General features: G+C 44.0%; 1 protein-coding gene across 2 annotated transcripts in view; it reads left to right on the top strand.

The window, feature by feature from the left end:
- Positions 1-26,218, top strand: part of Plxnc1 (plexin C1) — a 148,993-nt gene that overhangs the window by 47,001 nt on the left and 75,774 nt on the right. For both annotated transcript variants that reach the window (XM_075954505.1, XM_075954506.1), the window contains exon 5: positions 17,186-17,300. In XM_075954505.1, coding sequence (XP_075810620.1) covers positions 17,186-17,300 — 115 coding nt within the window. The remainder of the gene's footprint in view (positions 1-17,185; positions 17,301-26,218) is intronic.

Raw genomic sequence — 26,218 nt, forward strand, 5'->3', positions numbered from 1 at the left:
CTGTCATACATAGTGTGTTCCAAAAACATATTAAATGAGTGAGGTAAGTTGAGTGACTGGCAGGCAGTACCCACAGCTGTATGTATCAGCAAACATTCTGGGGTCATGGTCGATGGCCCTTCATAGCTACCTCACCTTACCTCACCTCACTTCACTTCACCTCACTTGGTTCCCAGCTGGCTTGGTTCTGGCCTAGGATAAAATGAAGCTATGCCTCAGATCTGTGACTCATGTTGAGCTCTCAGTACCATTCAAAATTAGGGATGCTAAAGGGGATGTTTTTGTATGATGGCGGAGCATCCCACTGTGTTTATTTTAAATGTCACAGATTTATTTAGAAAAATAATTCTTTTCGGTGTTGAGAAGGTTGAACTTTCTTGAATACATGTCTAGAAAGTGGATTTGGGAAGGGAGGGGGGGCAAGAAAATGATCTTAATCCCACTTTGATTTGGTGTTAAGAATAGGCACCCAGGATAAGCAGATAAAAACCAAGTAAACAATGAGGTCTAGGAAGTCTAGTATTTTATTGTGGGAACCTCAAATTCAACCTGCGCTACATTTGTGTGTGTGGGCAGAAAGGGAATTTTTTTTTTCAGGCTGCATATCTTGGGGTTGGAAGCGGTTTCTCAGCTTCTCCCATATTGCAAACCACAGCGCATGTGTTCAGTTATGGGTTTCCATAAACCTGGCAATCCTGAACCAATGAGCCGACGGGGTTCCAAAAGTTCATTTGCAAGTTTGTTTGGCTCAGCGAGTGCATTTGCTCGTAGAAACCATGTCACAAGTTGGGGATGGATTCCCAAGCCAGCCCACAAAATTCAGTTTCTCTAATTTCAACGAATATTTGTTGAACTCCTACCAAGAGCCCAGTGTGGGAAGTGAGAAGGCTAGCTGCTGGTGAGGAAAGCCAGACGCCATTCCTGGCTCTAAGGGACTTACGTGCAAGGTAAGAGGCAAGCATGCCAGAGGCCAGTGTTTGCTCATTCAGTCATACATCTGCTGGTGAATGTTTATGGAGTGCCCGCATGTTCTAAAGCCCCATATTCTATCAGGAGACACGGTGGTTTCCGAATGGTGTTTACAGTCTAACGGTAGATATAGAGGTCAGTTTATTTTTGAGTGTTCTGCTTCAATAACACCACCTACTGAGCAACTACCCATTTCGTAGTGGCCTAAAGAACAGGTATTTAGTTCCATTTATTTTCTCACTCATGGTTCCACTGGTCTGGTCTGGGGAGGAGCAAGAGGTCTGTATCATGCTGCAGATGAGACTCTGGTCTGTTCCACATGTCTCTTGTCGGGTACCTACTCTTGTAAGTCAGACAGCAGATGCACAAGACCCCAAGCTAAGTTACATTATACACTCAAAGCCTCTGCTCTCAACATATTTACTGATGTTCCGTTGCTAAACCAAGCTCCGCAGTCAAGCCTAGCATCAGTAGGATAGGGAAATATACTATTTTACTCTATCTAGTTGGACGTGTTATCAAATAGCATGGCAAAGGGCACTATGGATGAATAATTTTTGGTACAGGAGGGCTTGGGGCCTTGGGAACATGAATCTAAACTCTCAAGAAGTAAAGGAGATGAATGAAATAGAGTGTGATAAGGATATGCATAGAAGACATAGGATTTCATAGAGACCCATAAAGCGCGTCTAACTCACGTGTGAAAGGTTGGGCAAAGTTTCACAAGGAAGAGATAACTTCAGCCAAACCTGAAGCTTAGGCAGATATCAGCAGGGGAGACTGGCTGAGGGAACAGACCAGCAAAGAGTATAATGAGTTCCTGTTCTGAAGGTGAGTGTGGCCGAGCAATGGGGTAGCAGGGGAGTGGTGGGAGATGAGGGGACACGGCCAGCGGGGCAGAAGAGAGAAGACCTCATAAGTTGTGTTCAGGAAGTTGGATTTTGGTAGAAGGGTCGTGAGGAGCCACTGCTCAGCTTCCATCAGGAGAGTGAGCAACCGAGTACAATCTGAAGCAAAATGAACTTGAGACATGGCTGGGACCCGGTGGATGGGACAGCAGGCAGCTGTAGAAACTGGGACTAGGTTAGTGTGATAGTGGGAAGAAGTGGGTAGGTTCCAGAGTTTGAGAGCTATTTGAAACTGAGCGCTGACAGGACTTGGTGATTAATTGAATTCCCCCTAGAGAGAGGCATGCTAAAAATAGGGCCCTAAAATGAAATATAAAAGATCGAGGTAGCCACCGTTTTTCTGGAAGACGTATTCTTTCTCCCTTGACCCAACACCCCACAAAGGGAAGAGCTGACACCCAAACAAGATAGATTCTTCCTGTGCCCCAGGCACTGAGTAGGTACAAGATTGGAGGTCAAAGGAGGCATCAGGTCAGAGGGTGAAGGACTTCTGAGAAGATACCCAACGGGGGTGAGTTCTAAGTCTTTTACCCACAATACAGGGAATCTCCTGTTGAGGTTATGGGGGAGTGTGTGCAGACTTGGGGGACAGACAGAGCTGTCCTTTCATGAGCAGAAGGGGAGGTCTGCTTGAAATAAGCAGCATTGACTTCCATACTGGCACCCTGAATGGTATAGCAGCAGCAGAATAAATAAAGCCTTGCACGGAATGGGGTCTGGGCTTCGGTGTGGATAACTTGCATATTCTTCTCTATGTCAAAGCAGGGTTGATGGTAGTGTACCCACCTTGGAGGCTGCTGACAGAGTTCAGCCAGGTAATATCCATGAAACTGAAGGGCGGGGCCTGGCTCCCAGGAAGTGCTGGGGTACTGTGAGCATTAGTGGAAGTCGAGGAGGAACCCCCAGGATTGCCCTCAGCTTCCGAGGGGAAGGAAGTCTGAAACTGGGCCTGGAGGCACGGGTGGATTTAAACCAAGGGCAGATGGGGGTAGGAGGCTTCTCGTGCCAGAAAAGCAGCTCAGCCAGGCCTGTTCAGGGAGTGGCAGGTTGGATTTTTGTCTCTAGGACACTGACTAGGAAGGAAGGAAGGGATAAGGGTGTTGGGTGGGATCAGGAAGTGAAGACTCGGGGTTTAGATTTAATTAGTACGTGCTGGGAGCTCATTAAAGGGCTTCATGCAAAGGACTGTGTCTTTAAAAGATTTATGTCTTGCAAAGATTATCATGTTGGCAGTATGGGAGATGAACTGCCTCAAGTCAGGCATTAGCGGGACCTACCTCTCCCTCCTCAGGTATCTTGTAGAGTGAGTTTATCTTGTATCTCTTCCTGGGTCATCTGCTTGGTGGCTATTCCTTGGGCCCAGTCACACCATGGAGTCTGGACTGGGTCCTTCTCAGAAAACGGGCCTTGCAAAGAACAGCCATTCACGCCAGTTCCTTAACAAGTCCCATGCACAGGATAGAGACTGAGCCCCCAACATGCTAATTACAGGGTATCCGGATGCCCCCTTGATTGTTTGTATATATTTAACCTCCCCTGTATTCTTCTGCCTGTTTTTCCCCCCAATGGTGACAGTTGGAGGACCTTCAGGGAACCCCTAGTAGCTGTTTTGAAATCCTCAGGCACTCTTGGGACTCTGAAACAGATCATTTCTCAGCTCAGTCTACCAGCAAAGTCCCTCATGGTCCAGCTCATGCCTGACCCCTGAAGGGTTGGCAGATGCAGAATGGACCTAGACGCAGGAGTGGAATGAAGATTTGTGTTCTAAAACTTGGCATTGACAGGCCATGGAGCACAGGATGTGTGGCCATGCTCTTCTGAAGCCCCAGCGAATGATCTCCATTGCGGATGCTACCCTGTAGCATCCTGCTAGCAAACTCTAGAGTGAGCTGGCCTTGAACACAGACCTCCAGGAGGCTCCATCCTGTGCCTGCTTGTCCTTCCTGGTGCCCTAAGCAGTCAGGGATCAGTACTGTCACCACCCTGCTTTCTAGAGGAAAAGATAGGGTTTTCCTTGATCTCCAGCTCCTGCTGTGGGGAGCGGTTGGTGGCTTCAAGAGCACGAAATGTTTCCACTGCAGCTCTGGAAGTGAGGACTCTGAAGTGGGGTTTCGGGGCACTGTAAACTTGTAGAAACGTCTCATGTCCTTCCCTTTTCCAGCTTCTCAGGGCAGGTCACACCCCTCATCAGCTTCTCATTCCTGCACTTGCAAAGCCAGCAGTGCATCATGGCCAGGTTCTGCTGGTCCTGCACTCCCATCTCTGACCCTGATGCTAATGTGGGGGCGCAGAGATAACTGCAAAGCCTCCCTGCCTTGAGATCCTTACCTAGTCAACATTTGCAGTGTTCTCCATAAAAGTGACATAATCATGGATTTCGTGGATTAGAGTGTAGACATCTTTAGAGGCCATTCTGAGGATATGGGTAGCATTCTGAGGTTATGGGTGGGTATGTCATTGGGGAGGAAGACAACCATCTCAAAATCAGCAAGGAACCAGCACAGGAAAAAAACAAGCAGGGCTAAATGAAACTGAGGAAGGGAAAGAGGGGCAAAGGGAGCAGTTTTTAACTGGGGGGTCCCTGAAGGCAGAAGGAACATGTTCAGTCTTCTGTGTCACTATAGTATTTAGCGGAATGGCCAGGAAGGTGCTTGGAGACAGAAGATCTACCTTCCTTCCTTCTTTCCTATTGAGGATGTGTCCTTGTGCAGATCCCAGGCTTGAAGCCTGTGCGGTGCCACTTCTCTCTGGTCCAGTGCAACTGTAATGACAGTGATAAGGATAATAATGGGATTTGGGGGCGGCCCCTCCTCCTCCTGTGAGGACCCCATTGTGCCGACTAATTGTATAGAAACAAGTAGGGCAACTGTCTGTGGGGTGGAAGCAGTGGGGAGCAGAGAGGAATATGCTGTTCCGGCCTTGGGGCATTCCTGAATGACCCTGGCACAGGCTGAACCTGTGCATCTGGGTTATTAGGAATGCTGGAAGGGGCTCAGGGAACCTTCCCACACTAGAATGGGGTCTGGGGCCAAGCCGAGTCCTCTGGATTCTTTCTCCCCTTTGCTAGCTGCTGGAAGAGCTATATGAGCTAAGCCTACTTACTGCAGAAGCAGAAGGTAAAGGGGCACAGAGTATCAAGGGACGCTGCCCCGATATTGGTCTCTCGGGTGGGTGACAGTGGCTATGATCACACTGCTCAGAGCCAAGCTTGGTTTGTTTGGTAGATGTGGGCAACTGAGCACCTCAGGCCTCAGCATCACAGCTCCAGTATTTATCCTCACCATCTCTTTAAGTGATGCTCTGACTTCCAACAAGCCCCATTAAGAGCACCCCTTCTAGTAAACACAGGTTTTAATGGAATGGAAGGGTTTTTTTTTTTAAATGACCTTATCAAAGGCAGCATGCACTTTCATAAGCAAGTATTGATTGGCTTTTAAAAATTCCTCAAATGTTTTCACTTGTCTCTGTGACCTCATGTTTGTCCTGTTCCCAGCAACTATTCCCCTCCTGAATACAATGTTCAGATCTGCATCCCAAGGCCTGCCTGCCAGTCTTGGTTTTTGCTCTTGTACCAGCTTGCAATGCCAGGCTGTTTCCGTTCTGTTATTTGGATTGTGCACTGTTTCTGATAGGCAAGATGGGAATTGATATGACCCTCAAGAGGAAGGCCTGTAGTATTATTGCCACCTAGTCAATGCTGGAGAAATGGACCCCAAGAGTCTAAAAAATATCCTCAGTGACACAGGGGATGTGTACGATAGAGGTAGAACCCAGACCTCCCTGAGCCAAGAGGCATCATTTTTTCACTTTTATTTCCACACTGCCTAGTTTTTCTAAACACCTTCCTGACATTCTTCTGTATAAGGTCTGTCTGTACTGGAAATGCAAAGTGAAAACTCTTAGTACTTCCATTGCTTGCTGAAGAACCACACAGAGTAAAGGCCCCAAATCCCTTTTGTGTGAGTGCTTCAGTCTGCAAATGTGTTTTATGTGTGCTAAACAGCTCCAAGTTCTAAGACAAAGACTGATTTTCCACTGTGCCAGTTAACAGATCAACCTCATGAACAGAAATCAATGAAACGACTTAGGCTGGTATCATGGAGACACGGGCAAGAATTTAGTCCCTTTAAATTTTAATTCTTATTCCAACTCAGCTGACCTTTGTTGAATACCAGCAATGGGCCAGATCCTTGACTGGATTCTGGGGAAAACAAAAATGAACAAGGCTGTGCCTCAGAGAAGCTAACATATTAGTGCAGGAAGTGGATAGTCAAGAAATACTCTTAACAGATGATTTTCAAGGCACAAGGAGACACCCAAAATCCCTTTCCTTCTGGGGGATGGAAGAGCTCTAAGAATCTTCTAAGAAGCCTTGTGCCATGTTCACCCTTATACCGGTAAAATATACCAGACATTGAACCAGTATAGAGAAACTATACAAAGGGACATCTGGTCAACCTTATTTCCATATTCCTATGGAGTCACTAGCATTTTGTATTTGTTTAGTTAATTAAGAAACAAAGTTTTCTGACTCTGCCATGTGAATTATTGCTGTCTTAGTTACTGTTCTATTTCTGTAAAGAGGCACCATGGCCAAGGCAACTCTTTTTTTTAAAAAAAAAGCATTAATTTTTTAATTAATTAATTGGGAGCTTACTTACAGTTTTAGCTTAGTTCATGATCATTATGGTGAGAAGCAGAGAGGCCTGGTGCTGGGGCAGTAGCTGAGACCTCTACATTGTGATCCACAGGCAGAAGCCAGAAACAGACAGACAGATTGGACCTGGTGTGTGTTTTTGAAACTCTGAAGCCCACCCCCAATGACGCACCTTTTCCAACAAGGCTACACCCCCTAGACTTCCCAAATAGGTCCACTAGCGAACATTTAAATATACAAGCTAATGGGAGTCGTTCTTATTCAAACTACCACGGTTTCCCAGTCAAGACAGTTGGGTGTAGCTTCCTGGTGTATGTAACTGGAGTTTCTGGTCCCTCAAGATAACACCCAGCAAGAGTTCAGAGTGGCTGCCTCACTCATACTAGTCTTGGCAAGTTATAAGGCACAGTGGCATTGTTGAGGCCCTCAGAGACTTGCAGCAGGAGACTTTTTTAATTTCATGTAACATTTAACCCAAACTTCTTAGTCTGAACACTTAACATCTCACTAAATTCCATATAACCTGTATTTTCCTATATGGACACGTCCTGGGAAAATCAACATAGTATCACTTTGGTACTTATGTTCCCACTATGGAAGACTATATAAAACTATTGAACAATTGATATAGTACAACGAGTGTGGATGTGGATGCTGTTGCTAGACACTAGATACCATGTCAACCAACCTCCCTGTTCCCTAGTTTCCTTGTGTTTGACATGGAGGTAGTAACAGTGATGCCTGTTTCGTGAAGGTTAATGAATTTTTTCTACTGGTCTTAGATACATAGCAGAACAAAGGTGCCCTGGCTTGAATGTGTCCCCCACACACACAAAAGCTTGTGCTAGAAACAACTCCTGGCGCAACAGTGTTGGGAGGTGGGGTCTCATGGGAGATGTTTAGTTCATGAGAGCTCTACACTCATGAATGGGCTAACGTAGAAGAGAGATTATGGCTGCACTTGTGATTTCTTACTATTTTATATACACACACCTTCTCCTGCATTGCTGTCTTCTGCCATAGGATGATGTAGCAAAATGGCTCTTGCTGGATACAAGCCATTGACCTTGGATTTCCTAGCCTTTGGAGCTGTGAAAAAAAAAAGAGTTTCCCACTGATGACTTTTTGTCACAGGGACACAAAGTGGTCTGAGGGGAAGGCTCTTCAGTCAGCTACCATGTTAACTGTTGTGAGTGCCAACACAGACTGGTAGATGAGAGCATGGTCTTGTCATGCCCTCCTGCCTAACTCAGAATCTCAGTTTTTTCACATAATAACCGTGCCTTAGGAAGGTAATGGAGAGGCTTGTTAAACCGCACTCGCCCATGTCTGTTTATTGGGGACAATCGTGATAGTTACTTTGTAGGTTTTTGTGTGAAGAAATAAATGAATGAAATCATGTGAAAGGCATTGCCTGGCACGCTAGACATTTCTGCCTTTTTAAAAAAATACTAGATTCACGTGTTATTAGTGTAGTTTTCTCATGTAGACTGACTTGCAGATCAGTGATGAAGATCCAATTTTTCAGCTTTCTTAGCAAGTTATTTTGGTCTTGTATTTTGGCATTCCCCCTTCCTGGTTCTGGGAGCCTTTGATTCAGAATTTCGTTTGTCACCGTGACTTCCTATTCTCCTTCATTTAATGGAGTCTGACTCCTTCATCTCGTGGACTGGCAACTGTAATGAATGTCACCCGACTCTAGAGACCACCTGGTCCCTCTTTTGTGCCCTGTACCTTTCCTAAAGACGGAGACCTCTGTTGCAAATCACGTAGCCGAGGACCTTGGGATGCTCTTGGAAGAAACATCCCTCCTTGAAGATGCAGGTGCCTGTGGGAGAGGAGAGAAGCTGGATCGTTGGCTTGTTAAAAGTTTCCTGATATTTTATCAGTGTGTAGGATCTTTGGCACAGGTCACACTCACCCCACATTCGAGCCAATTACCTGATATTTAGTTATCAGATTCCTTCGGGGACGGCCTGCTCTTGGTGAAGAATTAGATTGGAGGATGCTGATGCAATTCTAGCGGCAGGAAGTAGGAGCTACATTTCTGTGCTCAGAGTTTCTATTTCAAGGTTGAGTAAGTGGTAAATTTTTTTTACTGAGCGATTCTAGCCTAATAGAGTCAGATTCTCAAGGTTTGCCCCCTCCCCCAGCCCAGCCCAGCCCAGCCCAGGGGCGCTTCACCTACCTGGAAACTTCAGGTTTCAGAAGTGGGTCTTCCTGTCCTTTGTGTTAGCATGAAAACAATGGATAGTTTAAGCCATGCCCATTTTAAAAAATAGAAATGCTATACAAATACAATACAATAATAATAAATTTAAAAGTCAATCCAGTTGGGCACCATTCCCAGACTACCAACTGAGCAGAAACACAAATAAATAAAGAAGAAGAAAAACCGCTATATAATTCAAATGGCTACAGTCTCCTTGTTTTCTGCTATTCTTTTATTGCAGATATATAATATCAAGGCTACATTATGGGTAAATAGGTTTTGTGGCCTAACCTGGAAAGCTAATCACTGCTTATAATATTATTTCTATGGGGGAAATATATTTTATATTATAAACAGATGGTTTGCAAGCAATTTTTGGAGCACAATAGGCTTGTGGGGATAAGTCCACCAGGGATTTTAATCTTTAGCAGAACTGGATGCCATGATGATAGAAATCCAAGGCCTTTTAGAATCTCCCTGTTAAGTGTTTCTCACCTGAAACCTCACCATGCTTTTCATGCTAAAGATGGCCTCACCCTCTATGTTTTCTGGCACCTGAGACTCACTTCCCTGTCTTGCCTGAGTCTAGCTACGCTTTATAAAGACTGTTGAGGCCCAGGAAACAAGGAGGCACCCCGAGAGGCCTTATCCTGTGCCCTTTAGAAAATGGTGGCTAAAGTTCTAGGAAGCTGTCCAGCTAGGTGGGCAAGCATGTAGTTATAAGGTCAGATTTCTGCCACTTGACAGCCACATAACGGTGAGTGAGCCTGTGTGCCTTTGAACTTATTTTGTTCCTAAAGAACAGTGGTTCTCAACTTGTAGGTTTGACCCCTTTGGAGGTCAAATGACCCTTTCACAGGGGTCGCCTAAGACCATTGGAAAACACAGATGTTTACATTAAAATTCCTAACAGTAGCAAAATTACAGTTATGAAGTAGCAACAAAAGTTGTTTTGTGGTTGGGGGGGCGGTCACCACAGCACGAGGAACTGTATTAGAGGGTTGCAGCATCTGGAAGGTTGAGAACCACTGGCATAGGAGGATATAGTTGTGAGAGCTGGCTGTGAACTTTAGAACAGTGCCCAGCACCAGTTGCCTCCATGCTTGCGTGGGGTAGCTTATCAGGGGTCTTAGGGACTACACAGATTTCTGTTTACTTCGGAAGCAAACTCAATGTATCAGAGTGCTTTTGGAACTTCAAACAGCAAGCTGAGCAGTATCTGAAGCTCCCTGTTTACCTCTTAGGGACTGTGTAGATTTGGAACATGTTTTCTGGGTTACAGATGGAGGAGGTGGTCCATTTTCTTATATATTCAAATGGCGGTATTAAAGTCTATTATTATTTTGAGCAAATTGAGCTCTATAACACATTTATAGTAAACTGAGAACAGGCTTCTTAAATAGTTGCATGCACTAATTGTTACCACATAAAGAGTTTTTCACCTAAGAAAAGCTTTTTTTTGAGAAATTAACTTCTTTTCTTCTCATTTGGACAGCTTTGTTTTCTAATTTTCAAGTAGATTTCTGCCTACTTACTGACTTTATCATGTAGGCATAAGATATAATTAGGAATAGAAAAAAAATGAAATAAAACAGTATGTTAGTCGGGTTTCTAGAGGAACAAAGCATAAATGAACATGTATGTATGTATGTATGTGTGTATGTGTGTATTGTGTGTGTGTATGTGTGTATACATTAAATTAGCTTCACTGAAAATAGTGACTGCTGTCTCCTGTCTGAGAACCTGGTAGTTGCTTGGTCCTTGAAGCTGGGTGCCTCAACAGTTAGAGTAATCCCACCATGGCTGTCCCTCAGTGAGGAGGCTGAGTACCCGGTAGTTACCTAGTCTCCAAGGCTGGGTACTTCTGCAGTCTCTCTCTGGTGCCCGAAACTTGGAAGATTCATAGAGAACTGCTATTCCCCAGCAAGCAACAGTGGTCCGGAAAGGCTGGTTCTGATGTCAGTGCAGGAATCAGCACCAGCAACAGGTGAACTAATGAAGAGGCAAGCGGGAAGGCCAAGAGAGCAAAACGTCCTTTATAATCTGGGTTGCTGCCGGGAGGTGCCCCCCTCATTTAGGGTGGTCCTTCCCAGATCAGTCAAGGCAATCAGAATATGCTCTCTGGTGAGGCTGTTGACACGGATGATCCTAATCTGTGACAAGTTGCCATTAAAGTCAGCCATCACAGATAGCAATCGAGATCTTCCGGCTTTCAGATTGATCCTATCCTGGCAAAAGGTGTGTTGTACGCGGAGTTGGGAGGTTGGGCCTATTGGGGTGGGTTCTGTTGGAGGTGAGGCTAGTTGGGGTGAGGCCTGTTGAGAAAGGGAGTGGTTGGGAGAGGGGCTGTTGGGAGAGGGGCCTGCTGGAAGAGGGGGGATTCTGTTGGGGTGAAGCTTGTTGGGGTAGGGCATGTCGGGGGTGGGGCCTTTAGGGAGGTGTTTATGTCATGAGAGCTTTGTAGTCAGGAATAGATTAACCTCAAGTCTATGAGTTCTGTCTCTTGCTCTTGTCTTTTTCTTACCCTTCCACCATAGGGAGATGCATCAAAAATGTCTTTTCCAGGTCTGAACCCTACAACTTTGGACTTCTAGAACTGTAAGGAAAAAAAATAATTTGTTCTTCACAATAATAACCCAGTCTGCAGTGTCCTGTTATAAGAACACAGAATGGACTTAGACCATCATTGGTCCCGAAAAGCCAGGTTGATGATATAATCAATAGCTGATATGTGGGCCTGGGAAGAATCTGGGAGAATCTGGGGTAGCGGCATGGGGAAGACCTCACTGCAATGTGAAGGGTAATTCCTTTCTTAAACATTTGTTTTCATTTTAAGCATATATTAGTGTGTGTGTGTACACCATGGGCGTGCCTGGTGCCAGAAAAGGAGTTGGGCGCCCAGATACTAGAGTTATGGACAGATGTGAGCCACCCGATGTGGGTGCTTGACCTGAACCCAGGGTGTAAAGATCAGCAGTGGGGAGAAAACCTGGTACTTCTTAGAGATTACATACACAGTCATGATCAAGCTATGTGTAGAACTACGAATGGTGGAGGCCTTCTGATGAGTCTGGGGTGGTGGTGAGGAACAAGGATTCTGAAATGGGAATAGAGGCCACCTGTATCTGTTTCCTTTCCGTCACTGTGCTAACACACCGTGACCAAAAGCAGCTTAAGACAGAAAGAATTTATTTTAGCTTACGGTTCCAGGGGGATTGAGTCCATCCTGGCTGGTGCCATCATGATGGGGTGTCAGGAGTGGGAAGTCGGGTGATCACATGTCATATGTACATGGGAAGCGGGAGAGGCTGTAAACCCTCAGATCATGCCCCTCGTGAGAGACTTCCTCCAACAAGGCTCTGCCTCCTAAATAACCTCTCCAAACCCTGCCACAAACTAGGGATCAAGTGTCCAAGGACAGGAGCGTATGTGGGACCGTTCTCATTCAAACCACCCCCACTGTCCTTGCTAACCAGTTGCGAGGAGATTGGTGGAACTACGCCCGTGTCCTGGGACTTTGTGGAAGAGGGACTTAGGTCTCTGGTGGAAGGATTACTAAGCTAAATATTGAAGGAGCTATGTGATTACTTTTTATTGGATATAGCAAGATGTGAAAGAATAAATGTGATTGAAATCCAGAGTTTGTAATTAAATGGGGAGAGGGAGAAGGTTTTGGAAAATTATCAGCTGCCCAGATAAAGAATGAAGAGATGTTTTTAGGAGATGAAATTAGGGGTGTGGCCATGGACTATTTACTAGAAATTACCATAGAAGAAAGGCAACCAGGTTCCAGTTCCTCAAGATAGTGGAGGATTGACCTCAGATACATTCCTTCAAAGTAGGTTGGGTCCTTCAGGATGCAGCTTCCAGAGAGGTGCCCTAAGGTCCTCAGCGTTCACTTGCCAGGCCACTTGGGGACTCTGTTCCTTGTTTTCTGGCTCAGTGCACCTTGGCCACCCCCGCTGTGGCTCAAGCAGGCCTAGATACAGCTTAGACTGACATTCTGGAGGGTGCATGTGGTAGACCATCATAGCATCTACTTGCTACTAGTTTTATAGCTGTGCAGAGTTGGTGAGCTGGGAGGCTATGATGGCTTCCATCTAAACATCACAGCCTGGGAACCTATGCAGAAACCTCCTACAGGGCCAAAGAGAAAGTGCCTATGTAGTAAGAGGCTGCTTGTTGGTTCCCAGCTGCTTAGCCCTGAAATAATCACACAGAAACTGTATTAATTAAATCACTGCTTGGCCCATTAGCTCTAGCTTCTTATTGACTAACTCTTACATATTGGTTTAACCCATTTCTAGTAATCTGTGTATCACCACATGACTATGACTTACCGGCTAAAGTTTTGTCTCTCTCTGGCAAGGCTACATGGCTTCTCTCTGGCTCTGCCCTTCTTTCTCCCAGCATTCAGTTTAGTTTTCCCTGCCTAAGTAAGTTTTGTCCTGTTATAGGTCCAAAGCAGTTTCTTTATTTATTAATGATAATCACAGCACACAGAGGGAAATCCCACATCATGCCTAGAAAGTATCATCTATAGCAATGCCTAGAAAGTCAAGGAATAGGAACGGGGCAGTTTCTGAGACCTCAGAATTATACCACCACTAAGTCCCTTGAGCTACAGGTATAAGACCTAGATTATGAGAGCTGTTAAGTGGACTAAACCAATCCTAACCTTAGAGGCATAGCAGCCTGAGTGTTTGGTAACCCTGTGCCAGGATGTGATACGTGTGCTTGAAGATTATTTTGGAGCCTGGAGATTTAACGTTCTCCACATTGTTGGGTTGTAGACTTACATGGAACCAGGTATGTGTCTCTTTGTGCTTAGTTCTTCTTATAGAATGAGAATATCTGCCCACCTGTCTCATCATTGTATTTTGGACTCAGCTATCATATTTAATTTTCACATGTCACAGCTGGAGAGGAATTTATCTCAAGATGTATCATGCCTAGGGTCTCACCCATCATTATGTTAGGTGAGCGTCTTGATTTTGATTTGGTATTGGGCCAGTTAAGTCTTTGCGATCTCTTGAGATTGAATGTAGTTTTCACGTGAGAAGGATGTGAAGTTTTAGGGCCAGATGTGGCATGTTGTGGCTTGAATGTGTCCTTCTCGAAAGCATATTAGAAACTGAAACCCTAGTGCAGCATTGTTGAGGGGTTGGGGTGGAGATTAGTGGGAAGCATTTAGGCCAAAAAGCACTCAACGCCCATGGATGCTTACAGCCGTTATGAAATGAAAGGCTAGAGATGGTGAACTCAGTGTCTCTTCTTAGAGTCTCTTAACCTGCTACCTTCTTCCATGGAACGACATAGCCAGAAGCTCCTTGCCAGAGTCAGGCTTTCAGTCTTGGATATCCCAGCTTCTTAAGAAATAAATCTCTTTATAAGTATATAGGTCTCAGTGTTCTGTGGAAGAGGATGAAGGCAGATCCCCAAAAGAGGGAATAGCACATAGGATAGCATCAGTAAAAAGTACATACACACCCTGACATTTTCTCCAGGACACACTCAAGCTAAGTTGACTCCAATTCCCCGCCTATCCATGGCCTAGCAAAACGGAAGTGGAGCAAGTGAAGAGATGTAGGATGTCGCTAGTAGATTGCTTGCTTGAAATTCTAGCCCATGGGAGATGGAGGAAGAAGGATCTGATGTTTGGAGACATCATTGGTCTCCTGCACTGTGATCTTGAGGCCACCCTGTCAGGGTTGGAGGGAGAATCTGCCCATTGGGAGAGGTGAGAGTGGCCACTAGGGACTGAACCACCTCATACGTCATGCCTAACAATGATGGTTTCATGTCATTCGGGCAGTGGATTGAGGATTCATTCATTTGGCCATTTCCTTGCTTGAGCTACAAGAATGAGAATAATTTTCCAAAGGAATCATCTCGAAGCCCCTGGTTTTGTTTACTAAAAAGCGGGAGCGTTAAGCTCTGCTCCCCCTCCTTGAGCAATGAGAATGTGTGGGTATCGTGCTGTCGGGAAGATTCTACAATCTGTAATATTTGAGAAGTAATAAGATACTGCTGTTGGCTGACCATCTGGTCACACATTCTCAGTCTTGTGGCTTACTTTATATGTTTTTTTCATTTTATTTTTTTTTTAAACCGGTGAAGGGCAAAGAATGAGAGTTAAAGAATTTCAGAGATGCCTTTCTTACATAAACAAAGAATTTATGTTTAGACGTGCAACATGGTCAGGTTTTGTTTCATGAGGAGTGGAAAACGAACAGCCCGTTATATATAGGTTGTCTCACTTTCTTTTTCAAAAAATAAACTAACCGTGACTCCTAATTTGATCTCTCGCTCTAAACTTTTGGTTTATATGAAAAACAGTCTCTTTGCCAGGAAGAGGAATCAAACATAAATTGCAGCTCTAGGAAGAAAAAAGAAAACGCTGCAGAAGAGACCTATAGAGATTTCGTATTTCATCCGTTCATTCAAAACTATTTATCGAAACCCTAGTATTTGCTTCTCATGCTAGCAGACGCTCGGGGATTTGCTAAAGAAACATCAAGATACTCTCTTCCTTCAAAGGGCTTAGTGCTGTCTGGGGGAGAAATGGCATGGACATATGAGACAGTTAAGTTGTAATTCAAGGCAACATATGATCAAATATCAAAATGTGTGCCTCCGACGAGAGATGCTATAGTTCAGGGAAGGGAGCGATAGCACTGCGGCATGGCTGGTTTTTTCTGCCCGCAAATTGGCAAATCGTAGCACTATTTGTATGAAATATTTTACACTTGTTTTTTTGGCAGCCTTAGGCCTTGACTTCCAGTCAGCATTAAGAGCCTGCAAAAAATATTTGTACTCCAGTCTCTGTAGAGTTGGCTTAATTTTTCTCCCCTTCCTCCCTTCCAGGCAGAGGAAGTGCCCTGATAACAAACCAGAGGGTCCAGAAGAGGCAGGGGGTTTTTGTCAGGCATGATCCTTTTCAGATACAAATAGGGATCCCCCAGTCTTGGTATTCTCTGAGCTCCAGAGCCGCAGAGCTAGCAAACTCCTTCTGACATTGAGAGAGGTTTAATTTGAACTTAACGTCCGTGACGGACGAGTGAGCCATCTTGGGTCAGGTAGATTTATGGCCTCGGAGAATCGCTAATGAAAACCCCTTTGGTTCTGAAGTCAGAGGACTGACACAGACGTGGGGGGAGCTGGGATACAGATAGGCTCCTGGGGAGCCCAGTTTCTTGGTGGACGACAAGCTAAGAGTACTTGACGATGGTGGTTAGTGAAACTCACCAAACTTCCTGTTCTATATTTGGCATATTCAAATGAGCACAGAATCAAAGAGAGGCCACGAGGCCTAAATTGTTAAGAATTAAAAAGAGAAAGGAGAGGAAGAAGAAATAAAAATCTTTTGAAGTCAGATGTATTGTTTGGGCCCATTCATAACGGCACTGCTCCCCCGCCCCAAGTGATTGCTGTCACGGTTTAGATGTGTGGGGATCTCATGAATCATGGGTCTTTAGTTTCTTTTAAGACTCAGGGTTCTTCATGCGCCCTTACCTTCATTTTACCCTTTGCCTGGAGGGGGGTGTGATCCTTCAAGCTACTCCATGTTCCTCATGGAGGGTCTACATGGTGCCGTGCCATTTGAAGACAGTGTGGTTCTTGGTCTTCATTCTCTCTGATGGGTTGGTGACCCGTCTGGTAAGTGAATGTGACCTAGAGTGGCCGGCACTCCAGGGAAGCCAGTGCTCGCAGCTTGAAAGCATCTATTTCTCAGAGTATGTGGCCCTGGCCACAATCTAAGATTTATTTGGGGCCTCCTCTGAGCTAGCTGACCTGGGAAAGTGGCCTTGCAAAATGTTTTTCTCGTATCTTTTGATATAATTTGGTATCTGTCTAAATAAATGTTCTGGAGCAGATGGTTAAGGAATGTCTTATTATATTCTTGGGCAGACTCTGCCCTTGAAATATTTTCATTTAATCATCATGTTGGAAGGCACCAAACAGTAGCTTTATTATTATTTTTTTTAACACAAAATGAATCACTCACTAGGTTGGTATTCTAGCGATGCGTTGCAAACTTAAAATGTATACAAAATATAAAGCTTTTCTGGACTGTTTTTAGGAGGAATTTCTGCACAGGAACTCTTTGTCTCTGAAACCCCGAGAAGGATAGATGTATTGGACGGTGTCATCTTGAAAGATAGCTTAAGGGTCTAAGTTCAACATGTTGTCAACATTTGTCCTCTGCTCCTAGACCTGATGAAACCACACCACACACACACACACACACACAGCTATGTCTTCGTTGCTTTTCATGATATTCTTATCATTTCCCTATTAGCATTCAAAATCAACAGCCCACTGTACAAAGTGTTTCGTCCTGAAGCAGATCATGAGACAGTTGTAGTCAATGGGCATGTGTACAGCTCCCAACTTATCTATTGTTGATTTTTGCTTTGTTTTTGTTTTTTTTTTTAGGTGCACTTTTCGAGGAGACTGCACACATGCGGGGAGCTTTGAAAACTGGCTGGATATTTCATCTGGACCTAAAAAATGCCCTAAAATTCAGATCATTCGAAACCTCAGAGAGAGGGTAAAGAGAAATGTTTTTATTTGTTCTTCATGATATATCGCACAGCTTCCTTCTGGGTATATAGAAGATTGTTTAACAATGAAATAGGCCTAGTGAGAGAAGTCCATTCATTCTATTGGTGAACGGCAGGGCCTTCCAGATACCATCCATCTGCAAGGTGCCAAGGGCACAGTGATAACCTAGTCAAGGCCCACACCCCATGGAGTTTGCCATCTTGCTAGGTAAAGATGACCTTCAGCAGTTAAAGATGCATTTTTTGGATACACCTTGATTTTCAAAATAGCGAAAAGTAAGCTCAGACTTGTGGTCAAGCAGATTCCCGCAGCATGGCTCACCGTTGGACTTGGTTTTGATCAGGCAGTCTTGACGTCACTGTGTTCAGCCTGCAAATTAACTGTCCGTAGGCATGAAGTAACGCAGGAGGACGGACAAAGTGGACAGGTCCCTTGGAGAGCTCTTGACCTGGCATGAGAGAAGGGACACGAGGAACATACTGGAGCTGAGCTCTCCCTGTTACACATGCCTACCCTGCCCCGAGGGGAGCAGAATTCCGTGCACACTACCTCCTGTAAGGAGACATTTTCTCCCTAATCACGGCTCTTGTGTTATGAGTGATTGTACAGTGTCCCCGTCGGCAGCCAGTTAACCTGTCTGCTGCACGCTCTGTGTTTCGTTTGAATGCCACATTAACAAGGAAATGGGCCACTTTCTCTTCTCACTTTGCCATTTCAAATCGCAAGAACCACGCCACTTAAGATGATTTAACATTTAATAAAGGGAAGCCAGAGCGTTTAATGAGTGGTAAATAATAAAAGAACCCAACTTTCCGGCCGTGACCCCTCAGAACGCATGGGCTGACAGTCACTTGCTGTTGTCACTTTCACCGTCTTCTGGATGGAGGCTGATAGCCAAAACTCCAGACACGTTCCTGCCAGTTCGTTCTAGGGGGTCAGATTTAGGATAAATGGAGGTCAGCCATCCATACCCAGGAATAGCCAGATCCTTCGCTGGTTGGTCTGGAAAAACCAGCTGACTTTGGTGCGACATAGTAGGCAGAAAGTATTAAGATGTTTTGATGTTCTCAGGACTCTGATAAGGGTTAGGATTATGCAAGGTATTTTTCCCTTATCATTAAAAGAACCCTTATGGGTGACTTTTTGTGTCGTATGAAAAAGTGGTTTGTAAGTGCTCCTTACAAAATTAGCTTACCGACCGAGGGGTGCTATAACTAACTATCACCACTAATATGCCATCTGGAACACTTCAAAAACATGCTTAGACCCACTAAGGGAGCAGTGGATCACACCTGTAATCTCTTGGGAGGCGGAGGCAGGAGGATTTCTGTGAGTTTGAGAGCAGCGTGGCTTCCACAGTAAGTTTCGGGCCAGCTAGGACTCCACAGTGAGACAGTCTCAAACAAAACCAAGTCAGAAGGCTTGCAGACGAGCAACCACTGGTTCGTTCGTTCCCCGCCCGGAGTCCCCACTGTGGCTCACCACGGGTCAGAGCAGAGTCCTCCCACACAGTCATGACATCACTGTCTACAAGTTAGAGAGGAGAATTTAGTTAATATTTCATGTGTGTTATGCATGCCACAGCATGGATGTGGTAAGCGCGCTAGTGGAGTTGGGTCCCCTCTTCACATGTGGTCCAACTCACGTTCTCAGACGTGACCTCGAGTGCCTTTACCTGCTGAGCCATCTTACCGCCCAATCATTGGGTAATCTCACTTCAGCTAGTCTTTAAAATGATCCCTGGACTCAACCGCACCCCACCCTCCCCCAGCCAGGCAGTATCAGTGAGAGACCCAGATCTTATGCGTGCCAAGGCAAGCGTTCTACCACTGAGCTATCCTCCTTGGCCCTGGATTGATTCTTTTAGGCATATGGCTAAGTACTCAACCATCTTTTCCCCTCTCTCTCCCCCTCTCTCCCTGTCTCTGTCCTTTCCACTCGCTCTCTGCTTTACTACTGAGCTACACTCCCAAATCCGAATCCTCTTGATCATGTTATTTCAAAGTATTTCTTAGTTCATGGCCGGCCATCTCTGACTTCCCTGAGAGCTTGTGCCATTGATTCAGCGATACCTGACCCTTACCTAAAGAGATGACAGTCTGTGGTTGTCCCCAAATCAATCTATCAGCTAAGATCAAAGATCATTTGCTCCCTGCCCATCATATTCCCGGTAACATTCTAGTGCCTTGGCAGGTATGGGGGTGGGGGTAGGGGGAGGAAAAGCCCATAAATTACAGAACCTTTGTTCATCAGAAGAAGCATTATTTTTTTTTAGACAAAACAGCTAGCAAATAGGATATCTTCATCTTCACTGAGGAATACATAATTAAAAGAATTAATTAGAGTAGTTCCTGTTCGTCTAGGAGGGATTTCTCTGAGGTTTCTGTTTAGCGAAAAGAGCAAGAGGCTATTGAACAGAAATTTCCTGTTTGTGCACATGTGTCTCCAGGTGATTATGTGAGCATTGTGTTAGAATTCTCTAAAGAAGCATTATTTAGAGAGAGGGAAGGTGGGACAGAACAAGAGGGGGGATCGTGTGCGCATAATGAATATATACGTATATATACATATAGGTATTAAAATGTGATTTATTAGAACGGCTTACAGGCAGTGGTCTTGAGTTGTTCAAAATTGGATATCTCCCAACCAAAAGGCCAGCAATCTGGCAGTTGTTCAGTACGAGACTGAATGTCTCCAGACTAGATTGGGACAATCTAGTGCTGGAGTCCCAGGGAAATTCTAGAGAGCAGCTGTTCTTTCGTCTACTTTGGAATCCCAAAGAACCAGTCTCTAATAACAGCAAGGGAATGCCTCAGCAACAGGATGGATGAACTTGCTAGAAAGAGTAAGAACAAGCAGGGAAAAAGTAGAAGCTTCCTTCTCCTATCCCCCTTGATACGGGCCACCAGAAGGTGTGGCTCAGCACTAATGCGGGTCTTCTGACCTTGAATTCAATCAAGAAAATCCTCACCGGTGTGCCCCACTGCTTGGGTTTGAGTTGAGTCCACGCGCAGTCAAGTTGGCAACTAAGATTAGCCGTGACAAACATGGAGAGCAGTACGAAGCCTTCGCATACGGTTGTGGGCATGGCTTTCCCAGTGGAATGACTAGCGTTAATGGAGAAGGAAGGCAACTAGAATCCGCATCTACGTCATCAGGTAGACACGGTCCCATAAATAAGAGCAATGCAATAAACAGGTATAAAGGGATTCGGTGTTGACTGAAAATTGTTCACCAAGAAAATTATGACAGAGGAATGAAGTCACTGTCCACAAAGCGACCTAAGGAGAGATGTTAGAGAGACCCTTCCACAAAGAAACCCTCCCAGCATTCATTCTGTCAACAGTGTTTCTTGTCCAATCACACTAGAAGCAAGTATTATAAATAATTCGAAATGAAATACAGAAAAATGTCACTGTTTGCTAATTCTTAATTATTGCATATATTCTAAATATATACATTTTAAAAACTGTTCTGGGAGTCCAGGCTGTCACTGGGTAGGAGAGCACACACTTAGCATGAAGCAGGGTCCTAGTCTGAAAGGGCTTGCTCTGATCCATAGCGTCCCCTGAACTTAAAAATATCAAAAAATTGTGTAAATGAATGAATCTAATTACCTATGTTGAATTAATACTCAAATACCAACAATCATACTGTGTGTCAGGTAAACAAACTTTCAACCTCTATTCTATAAGGGAAAGTTTCCAGATGGGTGGCGGTGGTGCACACCTTTTAATCCCAGCACTTGGGAGACAGAGGCAGGCAGATCTCTGTGAGTTCGAGGTCAGCCTTGTCTACAAGACAGGCTCCAAAGCAACAGAGAAACCCTGTCTCAAAACACCAAAATAAGAAAAAATTCCACTTATAAAAGTAATAGAAATATTCAGGGACACACTTCAGAGGCAATGTGTATTCCCTGTGTTTAAAAGTCACTTTTATTAAGAGATACTTGTTAGAGAAACTACCAAAGATAGGATTTGTTTGTTTGTTTGTTTGCAACAGTTTGTCTTGGGCAATTTTTCCTGATAGTAATTAGTGTAAAAACCTGAAACAGTCCTGTAGCTCCCGTGTCACTATAGGACTAGTTGCGTGAGCCAGGAACTAAGCTGAGACTTAAAAACACAGACAAACACAGAGACAGAGACACACAGAGAGAGACAGAGATGGAGACATGGGTCACTCTTGATACAAGAGTGCCAATCCCCGCCATAGCTCCTGGCACCACCGTAGCATCCCCCTGGCCGGGCAACCAACTCACAAAGCTCTGTTCCAGCCGCCTTTCGGCCCGAGCCACACTCACTCTCTGGGTCCAAAATGGTGCAGGGAGCAGAGCAGAACTCTGGGAAGCAGGTTTGCTGCTCCGGAACTGCAGAAGGGACTCCACTTAAACAATCTTTTAGAGAATTTGGGCATAGCTTTTCTCTCTTAAACTACTTCCTGCTGAGCAGGGGTGCTGCATTCTTGGGGGTATTCACAGCAACATTTCAGGGGGTCTCGGTGAATCAAACCACATTCATCTGGAATGAATCCCCAGGTTCTCATCCTCTGTGGAAGCAAAAGCAGAATTTCTTTTCCAAAGCATCAAATCCTTAGGCCTGTACTTTAAAGTCAAAATACCATCTTAACAGTTCCCAGAATCAAATGTCTTTCTCCAATCCAGAACACAAAAGACAACACAATCATCACAACATACATCTGTACACATTCCATACTCTGTCTCTTTAAAAAAAACTTTGAGGCCTGATATTCACCCTCCCACCTCCTCTTTACAACTTTCCTGCAGGCCAGTCTTCCGGAGGGTGTCCCTCAGAGAACGTCTAGTTCCCAATCCCAGTGGGGCCTCCACTTGTAAAAACCTGAACCGGTCCTGTAATAACACAGGAGCTACAGGACAGGTTTGGGTTTTTACACATTAGGAAGCATAGCAGTGGTCTATTGAACCTACTTATAATTTGTCATAGTAAAATCTTTTCAAGTAAAACTTATGTATATATAAACATGTAGAAGGTACCTGTGACGGTAGGGAAGACATATATGTGTATCTATAATCATCTCATGTTTGTTAGGAAAAGTTACTTCTACTGCTTATTTTTCTACATTTTGAAATGAGTATGGATTATCTGGAATAATATGAGCTGATTTAGAATATCTAAAGTATATATATTTTTAAAAGTTAATTTAGGCATGAGACCTGTCACTTGATTGTAAACATACATTATTGCACAAATACATTGTGTGTTTGCACAGCGCAGCTACACTGTTGGATGGATGTCAACGGCAATTCTCAGTCTGTTCTGAGTTTAAAATAGTGATGCAGACCTGTAGAATAGAACCCAGAGATGAATATAAGCATTTTAAAGATCAGATGTGATAAAATAAAGAGAAATAGGAGAATTTTATTAAAAAGCAATAACTTAACTATGGAAACATTTATTTCATAACTCATGTTAAATATAATGGTATAATTCAGGCTGATGAGATGGCTCAGCAGTTAAGAGCGCTTGCCGCTCTTCCGGAGGACCGAAACTCAACACCTCTATTGAGTGGCTCACCACCTGCGATTCCAGTTCCAGGGGATCTGACATCTGACATCCTCTTCTAGTCTCCACGCGCGCACACACACACACACACACACACACGGCACATACTTATTCTCACATGTATACATGTCAGTTAAAAAAGATCTTGAAAAAATATAAAGAAAATCTAATATAATTAAGTAATTTACATAAAAATACCACATAAAATGGAAGCCTCACATAATTTCAAGGTATGATTATTTTCTTAGCACTGATGTATGTAATGACAAAGGAAAAATATTCATACAATCGGTTTACTTGAAAAACAACCTTAGACTGGAGGTATTGTTCAGCAGTAGAGGGGTTGACTAACATGTGTAAGCCCCTGGCTTGAACCTCAACACTAGCAATAAATAAATAAATATATACATAATGATAAAAGAGGGAAAGATTTAATTAACGTGTATACTTCTGCAAAGAGCTTGCCATAGCCAAAATCCCTCAAGATAAGATAATAAAGCTAGGGAGAAAAAAAGAAAACCATTAAGATACCAAAAAGCAAGTGGTCAAAAGCATATGTTCTCAGAGCAGATTCAGGAAAGTAGCTATGAATATGGAAATATGTTCAACCTCGCTAGTTATGAAATAAATACAAATTAAAGCGATAATAAGTTATGCTAACACCCAGTGTTGCTGATGCCAATTAGCACAACCTTTTCGGAAAGCAATTTGGCAGTACATTTCCAAAGTAATAAATATACTCAGTTCGCTTAAATCACTAATTCCAGGCATGGAATCTGAGGGAGCAACCTGAAAGAAGAAAACCCGAAGCGTAAGCCGCTCTGGCAGTGGCATTGATAGTGTTAGAAATCTGGTTTGGCATTATAATGAGAAAAGTTAAGTAAAATAGATACTCGTATGATGTATCGCATGATGAAGTGTTGTAGAACAGCGAGTTGTTCTGCCCGGTGTTGATGGCCATCTGATTGACATTGCCACTGTCCCTGGCATCCCACCTGACCATTGTAGCATCCTTCCCTCTTGGTTCGGCTGTTTTTAGGAAAGAGCCATGAATTTAGCAAGGATGCTCATATTGGGTTGATGAAGCTCTCCGAGCTGCTTTTCTGTTCCTGTCGTAAAATACCATGGCCAAGACAACTAGGGGAGGAAGAGTTAATTTGGGCTTATGTCTCATTTGTGTCTAGCCCACATTGATCCTCTGACCTTCAGGGCCAACGTGATATCTCATCTTGAACTTGAGATAAACTCAAACGTGAAATCTTGATCTCCCAGCCCTCCATTCCCTCAGCAAGTCCCACCTCAGCATGGAGTACCTCTGGGGCCTTCATCCGTCCATTTCCTCCCCAGAATCCTCCCATTGATGCCTTTCCTTCCCATCCTGATCATCGTGTCTCCAGAATGCTTCCTGAATCTATTTCTATTTCACTGTGCTACCATAGCCCGGGCTTCTGTCATCTCTTAAGGGTCTGTGGATGCCATGTGACATTCAGTGTGAGTCTAGTGGGATGTCTGTCTGTCTGTCTGTTAGGATAAACTCTAGAGAGACGAGGACTGTAGCTGTTTAGCTTGCTAGTTTTTTTTTTTTGTGTGTGTGTGTGCCTTGTACAGCATTTGGCCGTGTTAGGAGCTTGCTTATTTATAGAATAAATAAGCAGAATGGTTGCAGTTATGTAAAAATTATGCTTGCGAGAACTGGAAGGAAATGGGGAATAATTAAAGAGCTGATGAAAACAGGATTTAGATACCCATTCTTTGATACTCTTGTTGAACTGATCAAGTATTATCTGCACATACATAAGAAATCCATAGTTAGGCACCAGCGTGTGTGAGGTAGAGAGAATCGTGGGGTAAAGGAATCGGCATGACTGAGAGTTCAGTCCCCTGTGAAGATGAGCTAGCAAGAACAGTTTGGAGTTCCTTCCTGTGGTGGTACATACCTGTTACTCCAGCTACTCAGAGGCTGTGGCAGGGGGATCACAGATGGCAGCCCGCTTTGTTGGTAATGTACATTAGTGGCAAAGGGTTCGCCTAGCATATACAAGGAAGGCCTTGGGTTCAACCTACAGCCTGAGAGATAGGTAGGAAATGTCTGCTAGAGATGCATAGACTTCAGGCCAGGTAACTCAGCCTGGAAGAGACTTCCTGGGTGTTCCGGGTCCTCGTTCTCCATCACAGGTGGCAGGGTCTCCTCTTCTTCCACTCCCAACCCATCTTCCTACCAGGTTCCCTCCTATGCCCGACATCAGTGCATCTTCTAGCATTTAATTCCTTTAATTTCCTTTCTCAGTGGGAGAGATAGCTGCCTTGTTTCTTTAGACATACCATTTGGAGAAATTTGGTTTAGCGCCTAGGAATTTCAAGGCTCTTGTTGTTGTTGTTGCTCCTACAAACACACTACACCTTTGCACAGAACGCAGGCGCTCACAAAACCCTCTTCCTGTATATCTCTTCATTTATTTAACCACACAGTAAAACCATTGCTAATTTTAAAAGCAGATTGGGCTATTATCTGATAGCATTCATAGGAAGTAATAAAGAGGTAACACGGGTATCTTAACCTCGGAAGATCAAGAAACACCCTGTTAAATAAACCACAGCCTGCAGCCGTGCAGATGAAAATAAAATCCTGTGTTTGGGCGGGAATGTTTAGTGATGTAGAGATACATGCTTGTAAAATGTATGTACACATTTGCTATTCCAGTTAGATCCACAGTCACCTTAGCATCGTTTGGATAAGGAAATTGCTAATCTCCAAAGGATGAATCATGTCTAGGAATTCCTATGAAAATAAAGATAAATAAGGAGATATTTGCCTTACCAGATATTTAAAGTAGTAAAAACTTGGTGACACTGGGGTAGAAATAGATCAATATAGATCAATAGATTTTCAAACTGTACACTTTAGGAAATCAATTCCAAACATGCTGTATCATATATTACAAAAAGGATATCTTAAGGGCCGCCGGAGAGACGGCTCAGCAGCTAAGAGCACTTGTTGCTCTTGCAGGTGATCCTGGTTTGGTTGCCAGCACACACTGGGCAGATCACAGCCATGTGTAACTGCAGTTCCAGGGGATACTGCCCTCTTGCCTCCATAGGTACTGGGTACATACAGGCACATACACACATGTACAGGCAATACATTCAGACATCTAAAATAAATAAATCTAAAAAGTTTCCTCAAGTTATAGTCCTGGCTCAGTGGGAAAAGGAGAGGCTTTGTTGTTTAATAAATGGTTATGATGTAGCTAATTAGCCATCTGCATAAAAATAAAATTGGATTTTTATCTCATACTATATATACACACAGATAAATTCCAGATGGGCTAAAGATGTAAGTTTTAAAAAAAATAAATAAAACAGT

Source organism: Microtus pennsylvanicus, chromosome 20 (genome assembly GCF_037038515.1).
Source record: "Microtus pennsylvanicus isolate mMicPen1 chromosome 20, mMicPen1.hap1, whole genome shotgun sequence".
In the NCBI taxonomy this organism is placed as follows: Eukaryota; Metazoa; Chordata; class Mammalia; order Rodentia; family Cricetidae; genus Microtus; species Microtus pennsylvanicus.